This window comes from Pseudonaja textilis, chromosome 7, assembly GCF_049901715.1.
Source record: "Pseudonaja textilis isolate UNSWEBS1 chromosome 7, rPseTex1.2, whole genome shotgun sequence".
Taxonomy (NCBI): domain Eukaryota; kingdom Metazoa; phylum Chordata; class Lepidosauria; order Squamata; family Elapidae; genus Pseudonaja; species Pseudonaja textilis.
The window spans coordinates 21,657,894-21,676,480 of NC_141996.1; the positions used below are offsets into that span (position 1 = coordinate 21,657,894).

At 39.0% G+C, this 18,587-nt stretch overlaps 1 protein-coding gene across 2 annotated transcripts in view; it reads left to right on the forward strand.

Annotated features, from left to right (window-relative positions):
• Nucleotides 1-18,587, forward strand: part of PAN3 (poly(A) specific ribonuclease subunit PAN3) — a 78,264-nt gene that overhangs the window by 5,490 nt on the left and 54,187 nt on the right. For both annotated transcript variants that reach the window (XM_026708836.2, XM_026708838.2), the window contains exon 2: nt 15,704-15,825. In XM_026708836.2, coding sequence (XP_026564621.1) covers nt 15,704-15,825 — 122 coding nt within the window. The remainder of the gene's footprint in view (nt 1-15,703; nt 15,826-18,587) is intronic.

The following is an 18,587-nucleotide window of genomic DNA, read 5'->3' on the forward strand; positions in this document are numbered from 1 at the left end:
ATTTCCAGCATGTAAATTGTCCCACCAGAGGCAAAACTTTAGACTACTTTAGACCACTGCTACACAACAGTAAAAGATGCTTAAACCACGAGCAGCTGTGGGACACTCTGACCACTGCATGATTCACCTTGTACCTGCCTACAGACAAAAACTTAAAGATGAGCTCACAGATACTGTAACATCATATGTTAGCTTCTGCGAAGACTTATGTGTACCAACAAGGAACCTGCAAATCTATAGTAACAATAAACCTTGGTTCTCAGCTAAACTTAAGCAGCTATGTCATTCCAAAGAGGAAGCCTACAGAAAAGGTGACAGAATGCTATACAACCAGGCCAGAAACATATTAACAAGAGAGATCAGAGCAGCAAAAAGAAGCTACTCTGAAAAGTTAAAGAATCAATTCTCAACAAATGAACCAGCAAACACGTGGAAAACTCTTAAAAACATCACTGGCTTCAGCAAATCACCTTCACAGGCAGAAGGAAATCAACAACTAGCAGATGACCTGAATGTGTTTTACTGCAGGTTTGAAAAGAAACTATAGCCACCTATCTCCACAACCCTTATCTCAAACACACCAACCATAGCCAAGCCTCCTACAACTGGTCCCAATCCATTGGGCTCACAACCTCTGGTGATCACAGAAAAGAAGTGCAAGATCTATTACACAGACAGAAGCCAGGAAAAGTACCAGGGCCAGACAAGATAACTCCTTCTTGCTTAAAAGTCTGTGCTGACCAATTGGCCCCCATCTTCACCCGAATCTTCAATAGATCACTAGAGATGTGGTATGTTCCTTCCTGCTTCAAATGTTCTACCATCATCCCAGTGCCAAAGAAGCCCTCCATCAAGGAACTGAATGACTACAGACCAGTTGCTCTAACATCTGTAGTTATGGAAATCTTTGAAAGGCTTGTGCTGTCCCACCTGAAAACCATCACAGATCCACTGTTAAATCCTATGCAGCAAATACCAAGCAAATAGATCTACAGATAATGCTGTTAACATGGCTCTGCATTACATCCTACAACACCTTGAATCTCCAAATACCTATGCAAGGGTCCTCTTCGTAGACTTCAGTTCAGCATTCAATACCATCATTCCAGACACCCTTCTAAGTAAATTAAACCAACTAGCAGTACCTGAACACACTTGTAAGTGGATCATAAGCTTCCTAACAGACAGGAAGCAGCAGGTGAAGCTAGGAGGAATCACATCCGATACCTGTACAATCAGCACAGGGGCTCCCCAAGGCTGTGTGATATTGCCACTTCTCTCTATATACCAATGATTGCATCTCAGACGATCCATCTGTTAAAATACTAAAGTTTGCTGATGACACAACAGTGATTGGTGTCATTTGAGACAAAGATGAATCTGCATACAGACAGGAGGTTATACAACTTGCCTCATGGTGTAACCGGAGCAATCTGGAACTGTATGATTTGATTGTTGATTGTAGCCTATGACTATCATTAAGTGTTGTACGTTATGATTTTATTCTATTCTATTCTATTTTCATATTCCTGATGGTGTTGGCTTAGATTAAATGGGATGATGTGGCAGTCGAGTATTGAGAAGAAAGCAGTTAAGTACTTGGCTAGATGGAATATAAAGATGGGGTTACAGATTCATGCCAGCTAGTTTGCCTGCTAAATTATCACTAATTTTCATTTTTTCTTTGCTTGGGAAAGTTGAAAATTATGTGGTGATTAACTTTGTGGCTAAACTTTATGTAAGGAGGCATGTGTGTTGCATGGGTGTTGTGTGGTATTTTGCTCGTGGAATACAGATGTGTGTGTATGTATTATGTTTCACAAAAGTGTTGCTAAAGCTTTTGAGGTTGCATAAGTGTCCAGTGGTATTTTGTTCTCTTTGACCTTTGATGTATACCTAAAGTACATTTAAATTTTGGGGGGAAAATTTTGGTGAGTTTTGTTCTTGTCCTTCTTGGACCATGATCTGTTGTTTAACTTTTTATGACTTGAGATCAGTTTGTAGTTATGACTACATGATTGTTCCTGTTATGGATCTTTCAGAAGATAATTTTCTTGAAGGTTGTAGAACAACTTAATATTTACATTCGGCTATGTATATTATATGCTTAGATGTAAGCATTATAAGTTTCACATTTGATTGTGTTGCAGAAAGATTTTAACATTTTTTAAAAACATAAAAAATATTCCCTAGCAAAAAGTGTAATACATGCTGGCTAGCTGGCTTTCTCTTTTGAACCTGCTGTGTTAAAGTGTTAAGTGCTTTTAATTTGTTAAAAGTAAGTGCTAATGAAAGAAATGTAGATAATTTCCTTTCTTTGTTCCTGAGCTCAACAAAGATTTATTTAATTACTTAAAGATGTAATTTTTTTGCTATTGAAATCTCTGCAGTGATGAGATTTGAGTCAGTCTACTAAATATAATCTACTGGAAAACTTTCAAATATGTCTTTAAAATCTCTTTAGTTCTTCTGCAAATTGGCTGGCTGGTAGTGGTTATCATGAATTGCTACCCTATCTAATCATGGCACCCTTTGGGAAGGAACATTGTCTGATACAAGTTTCTTGTAGCCAAGGTACTCAAAGCATTTTATTTTATTTTCTCACAGAACTATTCAGACTATTTGACCTGTCTGAATATTGTCAACTTAGACCATTCTAATAGACCTTATTTACAGCATTGTATCTTGTTTGTACAAAAACTAATTTTCTGATTATGCAGAAAATGTGATTAAGATATCTAGTTGAAGAAGATAATAGAAAAGTCTTACTAAAGCATCTGGACTTAAAAGGGGTTAGGACAACCTAAAGCATGTGTTTCAGGCCAGATTGCAGGGAAACTTGAATCCCAGTAGAAAAGATAGCAGGGCATCTGCTAAACTAATATGTCACTGACTGGAAAAAGCAGTGGAGGAAGTAAAGTAATACATCATTCTGCAAGGACAAGCATTTGGGTCATTGTAGCTTATGTTTCTCCTATCGTTGGTAAAAGGTAACAGGCATATTGTTTTTAGGTATGTTTATACATAAATGTCATCAAACACAGATGTGTACATTTTGGGGAAAAGAAGTTCATTTATTTATTAACTCCTAACTTTAAAAATGACTGGAATAAACTGTAGAAAAGACAATTACTTGAAGAATAAATAGAAAATATGTATCATATCCCTTGTTACATGGCACAGTAAGGTCTTTATTTTGCAGTACTCTAACAGTTAATTTATCTACAGTTCCAAAATTATTTTCAGAAATAAAAAATAGACGTACCTTGTCTGAGAGATACAGATTTTCTGTGGGATATTTTTGAAATGAGTTTCCTCATAATGTGGTGACCTCCAGACCTATCTTATGTTGTCTGGGGATGAGAGAAATAGTAATTTAGCACATATGGATTGCATTTAACTGGTGAAAACTGTTTGGAAGATTTGTAGAGATAGTAACACCATAATCCTGTATATATCTAGTTAGACATAAATCTAACTACTGTATATAGGTTGCATTATACAATAGAATTGCGCAGCCTAGGCCTACAGGATTGCACGTGAAAACTATTTCCCCCATAGATTTTTACTTCATCCATAAACATCATACAAGAGAGTGCACCATCTCTTTGCTTCTATGAGGTGTTTTGACCACAAGATCAAATGCTGGGAGATGGATAAGGAAAAGGACTTTCGCAAGCTCTCAGTTTGCTTGTTTCTTATTTAGCTTATGGTTAGTTAAACGAATCAGTTTAAAAAACAGAGAACATCCTATTTCACTGTCTCCCCCCTTGATGAGTTGCTGGTCCCACTGCAGGGATGAGGAGTCAGCTGGTAGCCCACGCCTGGACTGACTGCCCAGACGGGCTTCTCTCGCAGAGGCAATGAAGACAAGGACACAAAGGCATGTTCTTGGGAGAGGAAGCCCAGAGCAAACTTTGCCCCTCTCTTTTATTGTGCAAGTTTAGGGTGGGGTTTAGGGTGTGTGAGGAAACATTCCTTTTGGGTACATTTGACCATATAAGGCTATGTATTTGCATATTTGACCATATAAGGAAACTGACCATATAAGGCATACTGACCATATAAGGCATACTGACCATATAAGGTAATACCTATGTTGACCAATCATAGCTTTACACATGTTGTTGGTTGTTTTGTTACCTGCCTCACTATGTTGACCAATCATAGCTTTACATGTGTTACCTGGCAGGTATGGTATCATTGGATCATTAGGTGATATTGCAACATCTCCCCTGTTTTTATTTTGTTTTTAGGGCTATTTACTCACTATCCTCACTGTTATGTCCAGTCTAGGTCCTCCGACTCATCCTGTCATAGGTTCATGAGAATTCGTGGTTCCCCTTTGGCAGCATCTTTGGTGAACTCGTTATCAGAGTCATCGGAATCTGAGGAGAATTGCAAGAGGGCCTTTTTCTCTATTAGCGCATTAATTTGTTTTTGTTTTGAGTATAAATCCAAATCAATTTGGCCAAATTTTCTTTTAAGGATTTCTAAGAATTTACCTATCACACATGGTCCAATGGTACATGCCAACAAGAGAAGGATAAGTGGACCAGCTATAGCAGATAACAATGTTGTTAACCATGGGGAAAGGTTAAATAGTCCTTGATACCAAGTATGTTGTGAAGCTCGTTCCCTTTCTCTTTCTTTTTAATCTGGTGTCTAGTTCTTTCATGGAATCTAGGACAACTCCTGAGCTATCAGCATAGAAACAACACTCTTCTTTAAGAGCAGCACATAGTCCCCCTTGTTTCAAAAACAAGAGGTCTAGGCCTCTGCGGTTTTGTAAGACCACCTCAGATAAAGAGGTAAGAGAAGTTTGAAAGGCAAGAATGGATTTTTCGACCCTTCTAAGATCTTCATCTATGGTGGCACTTAACTGGCGAAGATGCTGATCAGAAGTAACAAGGCCAGCTATACCTGTGGCCGTCCCAGAAGCCCCAATCCCAGCAGTACAGTTAGCATCAAAGCAGTTACTACTTCTCTTTTTGCCCTAAGGTTATATTGTCTAGGTTCTAGTAAAGAAACAAAATCTTCTGAGTTATATACATCAATTTTGGGAAACAATTGTACCTGAATACAAAATGATTTTTTTGTCAATAATACATAATCATTTCAGCAAAGTCAAAATGTAATTTGGGGAAATAGGAAGAAATCATGGTGTAATTAGTTGTAGAGTTGAGTATTTGCCCATAAGCGTCCTTGATTATCCATGTGATGTTGTGTGGTTTGTGGGCGTTAAGGCTGGTGGATGTCCCCTCAGTCCAGCGAAACGAACAGCCAAGCAGGAAGAAGAGGAGTGCTGTCATCTTTTTCGGATGATGGCTTCGCTGGTTGTGGGCGGTGATATGGGCGGACACACCTTGCAGGAACCCAAAGAGTTCTGTCAGGAAGCTGGACTGCTGCGTTGCCTCGACCCCAGGTGATCAATTCAGCAGGTCCTTTCCACGCAGGATCAGGTAACTGTCTATAATAGACGAGTGGTCTCGAAGTGGGAACAGGTGGTTTAGTAAAGTGTCAAGATGCAGCAGACGGGGGGGGGGTGCCAGTGAGATTGAGGAAGTTAAGCGTATACAGACAAACATTTAACACATTTTGTAATACTGGGTGGCTAGTGGGGCCTTTAAGGCCTTTTGACCCCATGTATGGTTGCAATGCCAATTTTAAGGTTTGATGAGCCCTTTCAACAATAGCTTGCCCCTGGCTATTGTAGGCAATCCCAAACTTGTGGATAATGGACCAGTGATAGCAGAACTCAGAGAATTGAGAGCTGATATAGGCTGGTGCATTATCTGTTTTAGATTTTTGGCAGTCCCAGTGCTACGAAGGTCCGAATACAATGATTGATAACGTGCTTTGACTTTTCTCCCCTTTGAGGGGTTGCCATGATGAAACCTGAATAGGTGTCAATAGACACATGAAGGTATTTCCAAGGGGCAAAAAGTGAGAATTGAGTGACATCCATTTGCCATGTCTCACAAGCCTCTATGCCCCTGGGATTAATCCCTTGAGGAAAAGTTTTTGCTTGCAAACTGCAGAGAAATGCCAAATTGTTTAACCAGAGCCTTTTTGTTTTGATGAAAATAACTATGACTTTCCCCTGCTAATAGAGGGGAAGGTTGAGGCATCTTAATTGTCAGTTGCTTGTGCCAGTTCATACCAGACACAAGCACCATGAGTTTTAGAGCCATCAGTTAAAACTGTGATGGCTAGGAGTGTGAAGCCATTCGATGATGTATAGCTTTTTTGTTTTGGGGGCTGTTTGGAAGAAAATAGCTGGTGTGGGCAAGATAGCCAAAGATAGCAGACAGGGATGATGCGATCAAGCCCTTGAGGGCATGGAATAGAGGGGAAAGGGTTGCAATAACAAGAGTGGCTACTGTAGTGTTAGCAGGCAATGAGAAAGGTCTATCACCTACTGCTGTAAGAGAGAGGCAATTAAGAGTGGATGAGTCATAAAGAAAGGGGGCAGCGACCACCCCTTCCATGATCAAAGAGGAGTTTGGGGTGGTAGCAGTTGAAAGCAGAACAGGAAAAGCTGTTTGTGTGGAGCGGGCAAGTTGGGGAGATGTCAGGAGCATTGAAGCCATCGTTTGCCATTCAGAAAAGAGAATATTATGGTTGTTAGAGATATTCTCCAGCATGGCACGCACATAGGGTGACTTTAGACCGTAGTTGGTGGTGGCAGATTTAAGATCTTTCATAAGATTCCATTCCATGGGGGCATACTGAGCAACTGGATTGCCTCCTGCCACTGGGGCTTGAAGGATCATGGGGAAGCAAGAAAGATCTTCTGCATTAATCTTCCCATTAGCTAAAGCTTCCTGAAAGGTGTTACGAAGCAAGGGGGAGGGGTATTAGAGGGGAAGGAGTCAGGTTTTGTAAAGGAAGATTTTGAGGCTGAAATGCTGTAGGGAGGGGGAGGGGGAAGGGGGGAGAGGAATGCGAGGAATGTAAGGCTTTTGTTGAAGGGGAGGAGGGAGGGGGGAGCGGGGGTGTTTGAAGACAAAGAGGAGATGGGTGAAGTTTCTGCTGGAAGGGGAGGTGGGGATTAGACAAAGGAGCTGCTGAAAGAGCAGGGGGATTAGGCAAAGGAGCTGCCGAAAGAGCAGTGGGGGATTTGAAGAAGGAGGGAGGGAATCTTGTTGATTCGAAGTTGAATCAGGAGAAGGATAAAAATATCAATCGCAGCCATGAGCGCTCTCCAGGTACAGAGAATATGTGGTGCTGCCCGAGGAGGTTGATGGATCCATTTCCCAATTTTCTCCCATGTGGAGCGTTTAAGAGTGCCATCCTCGGAATAAGCTGGGCAATGTTTTTGAAGATAGAGGAGAAAAGATATTATAGCTTTCCTTGAAAGAGGAAAGACTGTCATGCCATTAGTTCTTTGCAGAGCATTGGCCTTCCTGACTAAAAAATGAAGTTCATCCACATGCTTGGACAGAACTTTGGAAAGTGGGGAGCCCATACTTACGAATGCGCTTTGCTGTTGCCCAGTGGGTAGTACGGGAGTCAGGGCGACGTCTCCCTAGAAAAGGAGCACGTTGTGAAGTGGACGTATCGTAGAAGCGATCACGTCGGGGTCACCAGTTGATGAGTTGCTGGTCCCACTGCAGGGATGAGGAGTCAGCTGGTAGCCCACGCCTGGACTGACTGCCCAGACGGGCTTCTCTCGCAGAGGCAATGAAGACAAGGACACAAAGGCATGTTCTTGGGAGAGGAAGCCCAGAGCAAACTTTGCCCCTCTCTTTTATTGTGCAAGTTTAGGGTGGGGTTTAGGGTGTGTGAGGAAACATTCCTTTTGGGTACATTTGACCATATAAGGCTATGTATTTGCATATTTGACCATATAAGGAAACTGACCATATAAGGCATACTGACCATATAAGGTAATACCTATGTTGACCAATCATAGCTTTACACATGTTGTTGGTTGTTTTGTTACCTGCCTCACTATGTTGACCAATCATAGCTTTACATGTGTTACCTGGCAGGTATGGTATCATTGGATCATTAGGTGATATTGCAACACCCCCTATTTCACTGTCTCCCTCTCCTACCCCAGCTTCACATTTCAAGAGTAACATAGATATTGTAGAAGTGAAGCATTTAATTGTCATGTACTGCTTTTACTTCAATAATAACAAATTGGGATAACTCATGCTTTGAATCCAAGAACATTATATTATTGAGTGATTTTGTTTTTTCAAATGAAACTCTGTGCTTAATTACTCTGGGTTCTCCTTACTTAGCACAAGCAATGTAGCACATTCTCTTAACAAGGGCTCTGGCTAAATTCAATAGGTTTATTTTGGCTGAAGTAGCTTCCAAGTTGTGAGTTCTTGGTGAATCAGAAGTAAAGGATTATAAAAATATCCAGAGAACCCAGGATTGGGAGAGTTCACATGGAGAAACAAAATAGGATTTGTTTTTGTTGCTTAATGGATTATTATTACTGTATTATTTTACTTTTTCACCTCTGACAGCAGTGATATAGTGCCAATAAAGGACAATATTTTTAGCCCAGGGCTGAAATGAGGGGTCCGTGATGCTCCCTTCCTAGCACTGATGATGTTACTTAGTTTGGGCAATGAAACATCTATAAGAAACCAACGAAGCTCAGAGAGCACCAACAGTGATATGGCCTGCACAAGAATGTGTGAAAGATGTCATCTGTTCCAGGCACTTTTTATTTTCAAATACAAATGGGGTGGGGGTGTCTATCATATGCCAATTATGTCAAATTTTGGAAATGCAAAGACTTTCTGAAGATAAGCAAAAGAGAATTAGTAGGCCAAATTAGAAAGCTTGTGCATTTCTTAATGGGATAGAAAAATGCACTTTAGAAATAAAAGCCTCTGTTTTCAGATCTAAATAGTTTTTGTTTTATTTGCAAAGGCAAATCACTCAAGAGGCCATTTTTACCTCCAAGAGATTAAAGTCTTGGGCAGGGCTTTAGAAGTGTAAATGAAGTGAGAACTAGTGAAGATGTAGGGCTAGAGAACCAAACTTCCTTCCTTCCATCCATCCCAAAGGAGGGTGTTTGTGTGTGTGGGAGAGAGAGAGATGCATTATGGGAAAAAGGAGATGTCTCAAAGATGTGTTACTGCCAGAGCTACTAAAAGGGGTGGTGATTTGAACTCTGGCCAGCGGAGCAACTATTCCAGTGTTCTGAAATAAAGATTTCTTTGTTGGTATTGATACAAGCTCAAAGAACAGATTGTAGTAGAAAATAAAAAATCCCATAAGTTTGAAAGGAATTTGTAAGCTCAAAATAAAATGAAGACTAATGATGAAGAGCCAATTGATTGGCATGTTAAAGATGCACTGATCTTTTCTAGATTTAGGCTCCATTGTATTATGTGTTACACAGTCAGGAAGAGACATAGAGTTGAATATGTCGATGGGGATTGTTAATAAATAAGAATGGAGATCATCCGTTGGAAAGAAAATTACTGGAAACTGAAATTTTCAGAGTAGATTCCCCAGAGAATTGTAAATTTTGTGCTAATGGAAAACCATCCCAGCTTCCAAACCTAGCAGAGCAGTATGAAGGGAAAGATTGTACTGAATCTTGGAATTGATAGATTGTAGGAGTATACTGCAAATCAGGTACAGTAGATGTAGAGGAAAACTGACTATAAATCTCAAAATTGCAAACTACAAATATGCAATCAACATAACTCTGTGTGTTGATGAATCAAATAGCACAAACGTAATTCTGAAAATGCAATGCAATAGCAATTTTCAGTGAGTAGAGAAATCCATACTAACTTCTGTTCTTCTTAGATCAAAAGACAGAAGTAGGCACTCTCTAATTTTCTTGGATGAAGGATCTTATTTTGTTTGTATCTAAAATAAAGGGATCTTTGTGGCTTATGTAGAAAATAAATTAGAAAGAAAACCACAGATTTTCTATTCTCATAATGAGATAGAATTTATGAATGAACAGATGTCTGGTTATATAAAGGAAAATGGGATTCTACATGGGAGAACTGTCCCCTTTGCATCAGAAATGGATTTACAGAAAGAGTAAACATTTTTGTTGGATATGTGCAAAACTATGTTAGTTGACTAATTCTAGATAATAAAATAATTTCAACAGCTAATAGTCATCAACAGGGGCTACCTTCTAAAGATACTGTATGAACGACACAGCTTATGAACCGTGCTTCCACAGAAAATCAATTTACATGTACATTTGGATCTTACAAGTGTATACTCGTGTTTCCAAAAATAATAAAGCTGTATTTTTAGAACTGTATATCATGGTTGATTAGTATCTAGCACAAAAGGGCACAGGATGACAACTGCAAGATTATAGTAGAATTGCTTTCTTTGATGAGTGAGTAAGGCCACCTGAGAGTAAAATGTCAGGCTCTGAACTCAACAGCTATCAGCAGACAATACTATAACATTTATTTCCAGATTCTAGTTTCAGACCATCATATTTTCAGAAGGGAATTTAGAAGAACCAGCTGATGTGGTGCTGACTGCAGAAAGACATTTGCAGATATAGTACCAGCTGAACACAAGCCACAGTTAGGGCATTCATAAAGACCTAACAAAGCTGGGGTCAGGTTCTCAGACACAGGGAGATATTTAAAAGCTGCCAGTTTATGAATTCAAGAAATTTGAAAGAAGCTAGCAAGGGAAGATTTAGAATCTGTTTACAAAAATTAGTTTGAGACTTGTACTGAGACCCAGAGACGAGCCATATCTCTAGACACAAATAATCAGCATATAAGAGATGTAGCTATCAGCTTATCAAATAAATTGATTCTTAGCCAGTAATACAAACAGGCTGAGGAAAAAAAATTCAAGAGTTTCATTAAGACTGCATCTCAATGAAGAAAGGAGGTTTGAAGTGTTCCTATCTGAGTTCTGTATTCTAATGAGGGGTGGGCTGTTGGGGGTTCCCAGGGGTTTGGGAAAATCCCTAGCTAAAATTCTGTGAAGTTCGGAGAAGCCTCCCAATCCCACTCCTGGCTGGCCCGCCCACCCCACCCTGTCCCTCCCAGGAGTCCCCACGTGACCCGTTTTGGAAGCAGGTAAGTGAAGGGCACGCATGGAGGCTCGGAGAGGGCGAAAAACAGGCCTATCAGAAGTTCAAAAGGCCTCCGGAGCCTGGGGAGGGCAACCCCCTGTGCTACAGGAAGCTGACTAGGCCACACCCACCATGGCCACGCCCACTCAGCAACCAGGCAGAGAAGCCCTTGCTAAAGTTTTTGAAGCCCACCCCTGATTCTAACCTCTAATTCTTAGCATTAAAACTTATTAAAGACCTCGTGAATCTTGATTTACTAGTTGTGCTCTACAGTTAAGGAATTTGACAATAAGATTTAAGTTTGTAGAACTATTTACCGTAAGAAAGTCAACTGAGTGCAGGTGGAACTTTAAGACCAAATGCAGTACATATGGGCAAGTTCTGTTCTTCAGAGTAGTAGTCAAGTGATATTCTCAGAAGTATGGAGAGGACTACTATGAGATTATGAAAATACTTTAATTAGGATTTTCTTAGGTATAGTGCCAGAGACATAGAAGTTGACCATCTGGATGTAAAGACTGTTTTCTGTATTTGTAGAATTAGAGGAAGAAATTTACATAGAATAGGCCTTAGGGTTCATTCAAGCTGGCAAGTAGAGGCTTGTGTACAAATTACAGAAAAATCTTTGTGGATTAAAACTGACTGTAAAGACTTTCAGAGAGAAATCAAATGTTGCTAACAAGGGAATTTAAGTAGTGCAAAGCTGATCTTTGCCTCTGATCAAGATTTAAAAATAAATGGACTTTATCTTGCCATATGTTGAATAATTTAATTTGTTATGCAGGCTGACAACATTGTAAGGGGACTGTGAAAACACCTAAAAAGGGAATTGTAGTGAAGGATATTGGCAACATCTCTTAGCGCAAATTGAAAAAGATGAGGAAAGATGTAATCTGCTTAAACCAGAAACATAGGGCATTTTAGAATGCCTAAGACTGACTGAGATAAATCTACCTATAGAAGCTAATTTTCTAAGGAAAGATAGAACAGTGAACAACTTGACGAAGTGGTTAGCAAGATGCTGTATAATAACTAGACCAGAAACTTCTAAACAGCTTGAATTCTTTACAGAAAATTTCATTGCGCCAACCTTAAGTGACTGGACTGTAGTCAAGAGGCTGGGAAAATGTCTCAGGGGTCCCACTGACTTCAGATAAAACTGACAGCAAGCAGCAGCCTTGAATTAACTGGATATATGGATGCAGATTGGGCTGAAGTTAGAGCTAACATCAAGTCTGTAAACAGTTCCTCATTGTCTGGAGGGGTGAAGAAATCATTTGCACTGGCAGAAGACAAGCTGCTGCAATGTTGACCTCCATGAGGGCCGTGCATATTTCAGCTAGTGAAGCTTGTTGCAAAGCCATGTAGATTTACAAATTTCTAAATAGCTTTGGAATTTACAGAATTGTACGGAATTCAGTTATCACAGGAAATTAATTCAGCAGTAAATAACATCGATAGCCAATGGCAGTGGAGGATTTGTGGTCTTATTTATTTCAGGAAGTAGGGCTGTTCATCTTGCATATGAATTCTGGGTGGGGAACAGCAAAACCAATATAATAAAATCTCTATAAATCAAGCAGAAATCAGAATTAAAGTAATCATAATGCAATGGTCAATGCTAACCACACAAACAACACCTATGTTGACCTCATAATAGAATCCCAATACGGCAGTTGGGAGAAAAGCCAGGTCTCGACAGCCTTCTGAAAGGACAGGAAGGTCTCAATCATGAGGGAGAGGGTGGTATTCCTTACGGCAGACGTGCCCACAGAAGGAGGATCCCTCCTTGATTCTGTAATAGAGTTTTCAGCACAGGGATCTGGATTACATTCGTCCTGCTGCACCTGGTGAAACAGCAGAGAGATAGGCTGTCCTATAAGTCAGCTGGCACTGTGCCATGCCAAGCTTTGAAGAATGATATCCAGCACTTTGAGTTGCACATACTATCTCTCAGCTAGTCTGTTTATCAAATCTGTGTTTAAAAGGTGAAAGAAGAAACCTGGCTGACTCTCTCTTCTGCTTCTTTCTTCAAGTTGCACAGTAGTTTAAACAGAAGTGAGGCATATACATTTACTTTTATTGAAATACAGTGAATGTCTTCTGCCATTTATTGACACCTGGGCTAAACTATGAATATTTCCTTTTTTTCCTCCCAAATTTTTTACATTCAACTCTGTAATGAGGGTTTCTGCTGAATTAAGATTTTCAAGCAGGGAGAATATCAAAAGTATAAGTGCATATTAGCTCTGTTTAGTTCTATTAAATGCAAATTAAACCATAATTAGTTTTATTCAGTTTTTGGAATTCAGTCTCAGTTTTTGTGTCTTTTCTGTCAAGGGTATCAAAGATTATAATCTAAGGTGTAACCATAATTTATATATAATACAAAATTAACTTGTATAATTTTGCTTTTAAAATTTAAAATATGTATTCTTTTCCTTTAATTTTTACATTAAAAAAAAATCATCCTTGAAAGGAGGAATGCTTTTGAATGAATGTAACTTGAGCTTCCTAACATGCTAAAAACTAAACTCAACCCAGTATACTTTCATCAGGTAGAATAATTTTGCTCTTTAATCGAAACAAATGTGAAAAGTATGTATAATTAACGAAACATTCAAAACTGTTAATAAAATCTATATAGTTTGGAAAATAAATATAGTTTGGAAAATAAAATAAATACCACTAATGGGCCTTCTTGTATTGCCTGCGATACTTTCCTCTAGCTGATGATAATAATTCTTTACATATGAAACTGAAGCTAGATTTTGGGCTTATATTATCATTTCATTGTTGGACATGCGCCAGTCGGACACAACTGCACAGGGAAACTTTTACCTTTATTTTCCCAACCCACCAGCCTATTATCACCTGGATTTGAAGATCCGTGTGTCTACTTGAATATAACTTTTAATTAGTGAGGATGGCAGCATCTAGTTAATCTTGTCTGGTCTTGAAACAGTTTTGTAGGCTCAGAACTGCTTAAACACCAATTTAGAAAACAGCAAGAAATCACAGGGCTGTGGACTAGGCTGCAAAGTTAAAAGAAATCCTAAAAGAAACAGTTACCTAAGAATTGTTGCCAAGAAAATATGTAACATTAAGTAAGTTAACAGGAGTTGAGTTTGATTTGAAGGAGACTTTATTGGTCCTCCCCCCCCCCCTTTATTTTAAGCAAATCCAACTGTGCAAAGTAGCACTGGATAGAAATAAAACATCCTGGCTCTTCTGCCTATACTTCCAATGCCAATTTTGCTCTATTTTCAGCTCTTTTTTAATCAGAAGGGTTGTCAGAGGTCTAATCAGGAAATCTACTTCTAAAATTCACATTATTGCTGGGACACAGAGCTAATAACAGAGTTGTGAAGTCTGCCGCTCTTAGTCTGAATCCCAGTCTCTTGCTCTCGTTAGTAGACAGCATTTGCCTTCAGACCTGTACATAATTGAATCACCGTTTAATCTTTAGGCTACCATATGGTAGTCCTTAATGTTTGAACAAGGCATGCTGTGGGGCAGTTCATCTGTGGACATAGAGGTGGGTGCAGGTTACTGCATCCACTACAATATTCAATAGGTCTCATTTCTTCCCTTACTCTCCATTTGTCAGAGAAGCACTACAGTGGCTTTTTTTTACCAGAGATAGCCAGTGGTTTTGAAAGCATGAGTTTTCGGGAAATGATTGCTGCCTTCGTGCTATCAACTACATGTTGTTTTTACTTAAGTTTCTCTTAGTAATGACAATAAAGTAATTCTCAACTTACAATGGTTTGTTTAGTGACCTAAACAATGGCATATGGCCATATTTCAGACTTGCAACCATCACAGCATCTCCATGGTCACATGACAACTGATTCATATTTATGAGGGTTGCACTGTCCCAAGGTCATATGATCACCTTTGTGACCTGACAAGCAAAATCAATGAGGAGGCCAAATTCACTTAACCGTGTTACTAACTTGACAACTGCAGTGATCCACTTAGCAAGAAAAATAGAGCAAAACTCACTTAACAACTGTCTTGCTTAACAACAGAAATGTTGAGCTCAGTTATGGCTGTGACTCAAGGACTACCTGTAATAGGAAGAAATACTTGTCTTCAATAGATTATGAAATGTGCATTTCAACTAGCAATCTTGAAAGCATTTAAGAATCTTTTTAATTTGATATTACATTGAACAGTTTCTTCTCATTTCTTTTGAGTGCCAATTTTATACTGTTCTTTGTGCTCCCTCTTGAATTAAGTAGACCCCATCTACTTAAGTTCAATTGATAATTAAACAAAGACTTGTAATTTGGATGTTGGAGCAAATTGCTTTTGCTTGTTAAAGAACTACCGATTCTTTACTGTTAGAGAGGAAGTGTGTGAAAGATGCTAATGTTTTCAGTTAACTACATTTCTGTTTACACTTTGTTTTTTATACTTTATGATATTATCAGTTATATTCCATTTCCATTTTCTGGTTCTCTCCACTGACTATAAATCAGAGCCCTGTAATTGTGATGAAAATATATAACTTTTTGATATATGGCCTTTTTAATTTCTCCCTCTGTATTTAGATAGATGTTGGAATGTAAATTTGTGTGCTGTTGGAGGAAAAGATCTGTAAAACTGATAGCCTTTAAAACATTTTTTCTCTCCTTTTATCTCTAGTTCCGGGTATAGATGGGAGTGCCCTGGCCGAAGCTAGTCTTACAGACTCCTATTTCAGCACCAGTTTTGTTGGAGTCAATGGGTTTGGAAGTCCTGCAGAATCAAAGTATCCTATGATGCAGGTAATGAGTCATTTGATAAAGTGTCTACTGTGGTTTGTTAAAGTTATTTCTGCAATTTTTCTATGGAAGCAATAAATGAATTCTAACATAGATAAGAAGCTCTACGTCAATGATACAAATAGAACTCTTTTGAAGAAAATATATATTTTACCAACACTTTTAGGATAATGTGAGAAAGATGTTGCTTGTTTGAATGTAGTTGGTATACCTATAAGAATACTATAACTATTGTAATCTAGAATGCTCTTGGCAGTGAACTTTTTTGGAAATTATATAACATCTTTGGTTAGCACAAAATTTGGTTGTTAGAATTTTCATTAGCATAAGTTGGTGATACTCCTGGAAGAAAATCTTTTCATTTAGCAACCTGCCTGTCTATTGAGAAGTCCATTGACATTTTTGGAAATGTTCTTTTCTGAGTACTATTATATAAAAGTTACTTATTTAATAGAATATCTTACTCCCACATACTCTAGGCAGCTTACAGCTAGGAACTAATATATACAAAAAACATAAAAGGTATAACAGACCAGAAGAGCAAAGTAAACATAATAAATTGTAAGCACTTGCCAAGAAAAGTGTCCTTGCAGTGATAATCTGATCCTGGAACTTGTTCTTAGACCAAGCCAAGCATTGTTTTTAGTTTTAACATTTTCTATTGTTTGTTCTTCTTTGTTTTTATTACCCATTTGATCACATTGTGTTATGTGCTGGATATCCTCATAGTAAGACACATAAGAATTCATCCAGACCAATGGGTTTTTTTTAAATAGACTTTTTATCCAGAATTTTAATTACAGTGGTAAAAACTAATACAAACTAAAGGAGAAAAGGAAGAAAAGAAAAAGAAAAGAAAAAGAAAAGAAAAAGAAAAGAATGTAATAAAAATATTTTTTTCCAGCCTTCATCATTACAAGTATAAACAAATTTAATAACTCTTTACCTCCTATAAACAGATATACACTGCTCAAAAAATAAAGGGAACACTTAAACAACACAATGGAACTCCAAGTCAATCACACCTCTGTGAAATCAAACTGTCCACTTAGGTAGCAACACTGATTGACAATCAATTTCACATGCTGTTGTGCAAATGGAATAGACAACAGGTAGAAAGCATAGGCAGTTAGCAAGACATCCCCAATAAAGGAGTGGTTCTGCAGATGGTGACCACAGACCACTTCTCAGTTCCTATGCTTTCTGGCTGATGGTTTGGTCACTTTTGAATGCTGGTGGTGCTTTCACTCTAGTGGTAGCATGAGACGGAGTCTACAACCCACACAAGTGGCTCAGGTAGTGCAGCTCATCCAGGATGGCACATCAATGCGAGCTGTGACAAGAAGGTTTGCTGTGTCTGTGAGCATAGTGTCTCATTTTGACTTGTTTTAAGGACATTACATCAAAGTTGGATCAGCCTGTAGTGTTTTTTTCCACTTTAATTTTGAGTGTAACTCCAAATCCAGACTTCCATGAGTTGCTAAATTTAATTTCCATTGATAATTTTTTTGTGAGTTTGTTGTCAGCACATTCAACTATGTAATAAACAAAGTAGTTAATAAGAATATTTCATTCATTCAGATCTAGGATGTCTTATTTTTGTGTTCCCTTTATTTTTTTGAGCAATGTATTTTCATCTCATAATCCACCCTTATATCTGAGCAAATCCATAAAATCTAAATTTTTCAGTCCTGATATCAGCAAAAATCCATAAATGGTTGCCAGAATATTGAAAAAAAGTATTTTAACTTTGATCAGACAAACCAACTTTGTGTTCCTTCCTCTTACTTTTACCAGTCTTAATCTTTAATTCACTCAAATATTGTTGTAGAACTTGATTTCTCTGAAATTTATCCAATTGCACAGATTTCTTCAAGGCTTTATCATACTCATTTTGTATAAGAGAATATATTCTAGGGCATTCTCTTGGTTTTATTTGGACATCAAGAAAAGAGGCCCTGGGCATGTACAAGAAGACCATGGAAAAGCACTTGCAGGGATATGTGTGATTGAGATGCTCAGAAAAAAAGATGGGGGCATGTGTGCAAATTCAGGGAAGTTGTGGAAAGAGGACCTGGGGATATGTGCATGTGTCCGAGTGCATGGAGTTGAGGAAAGATGGTGCATGGTGCATATGATTGCAGGGAGGCCAAGGAAAGAGGCTATGGGCTAGGTGGGATTGCAGGAAGGCTGTGGAAAGAGGGTGCAGGGTATGTGTGTAGTTGCAGGGATGCTGAAGAAAGACAATGGGAGTGCATGTGTGTGATCACAGGGAGGCCAAGGAAAAACGGTTCAGAATGTGTGTGTTGTGGCCCGCCAGCGGCCAGTGGAGCTGGCAGAAGATTCAAACAGTGAGGAGGTTGGGGAGGAACATGGGCTAGTCCTGGAGTTTGAGAAAAGGCTCTGAGGAGTGCTCTGCGTCGGAGGTAGAGATGGGGCCAGGGCCGTCTGACAGTTGTCAGCTGTCTTCGGAGTTGGACTTCAGTGAGGCAGAAGAACAGCTGGAACCTGTTCCCAGTGTGTGCATGTGCAGAGCTGCCAGAAGAAGGGAACAGTTAAGAAACAAGGGTCGACTTGGTAGTAAAGCCACAGGCGGATGACAGTGAATGACCCCTCGCATAGGGAATAAAAGAGGAGCGGGGTTTTGCAGTAGACAATTAGTTCATTTGGGTGAAGATCTGTTCCTGCATTCTTGCTAAGTATTGTCTGTTTCACTGTGCCATCTGAAAGATATCATCCTGGCAACTTTCCAAGCCTGACAAAGG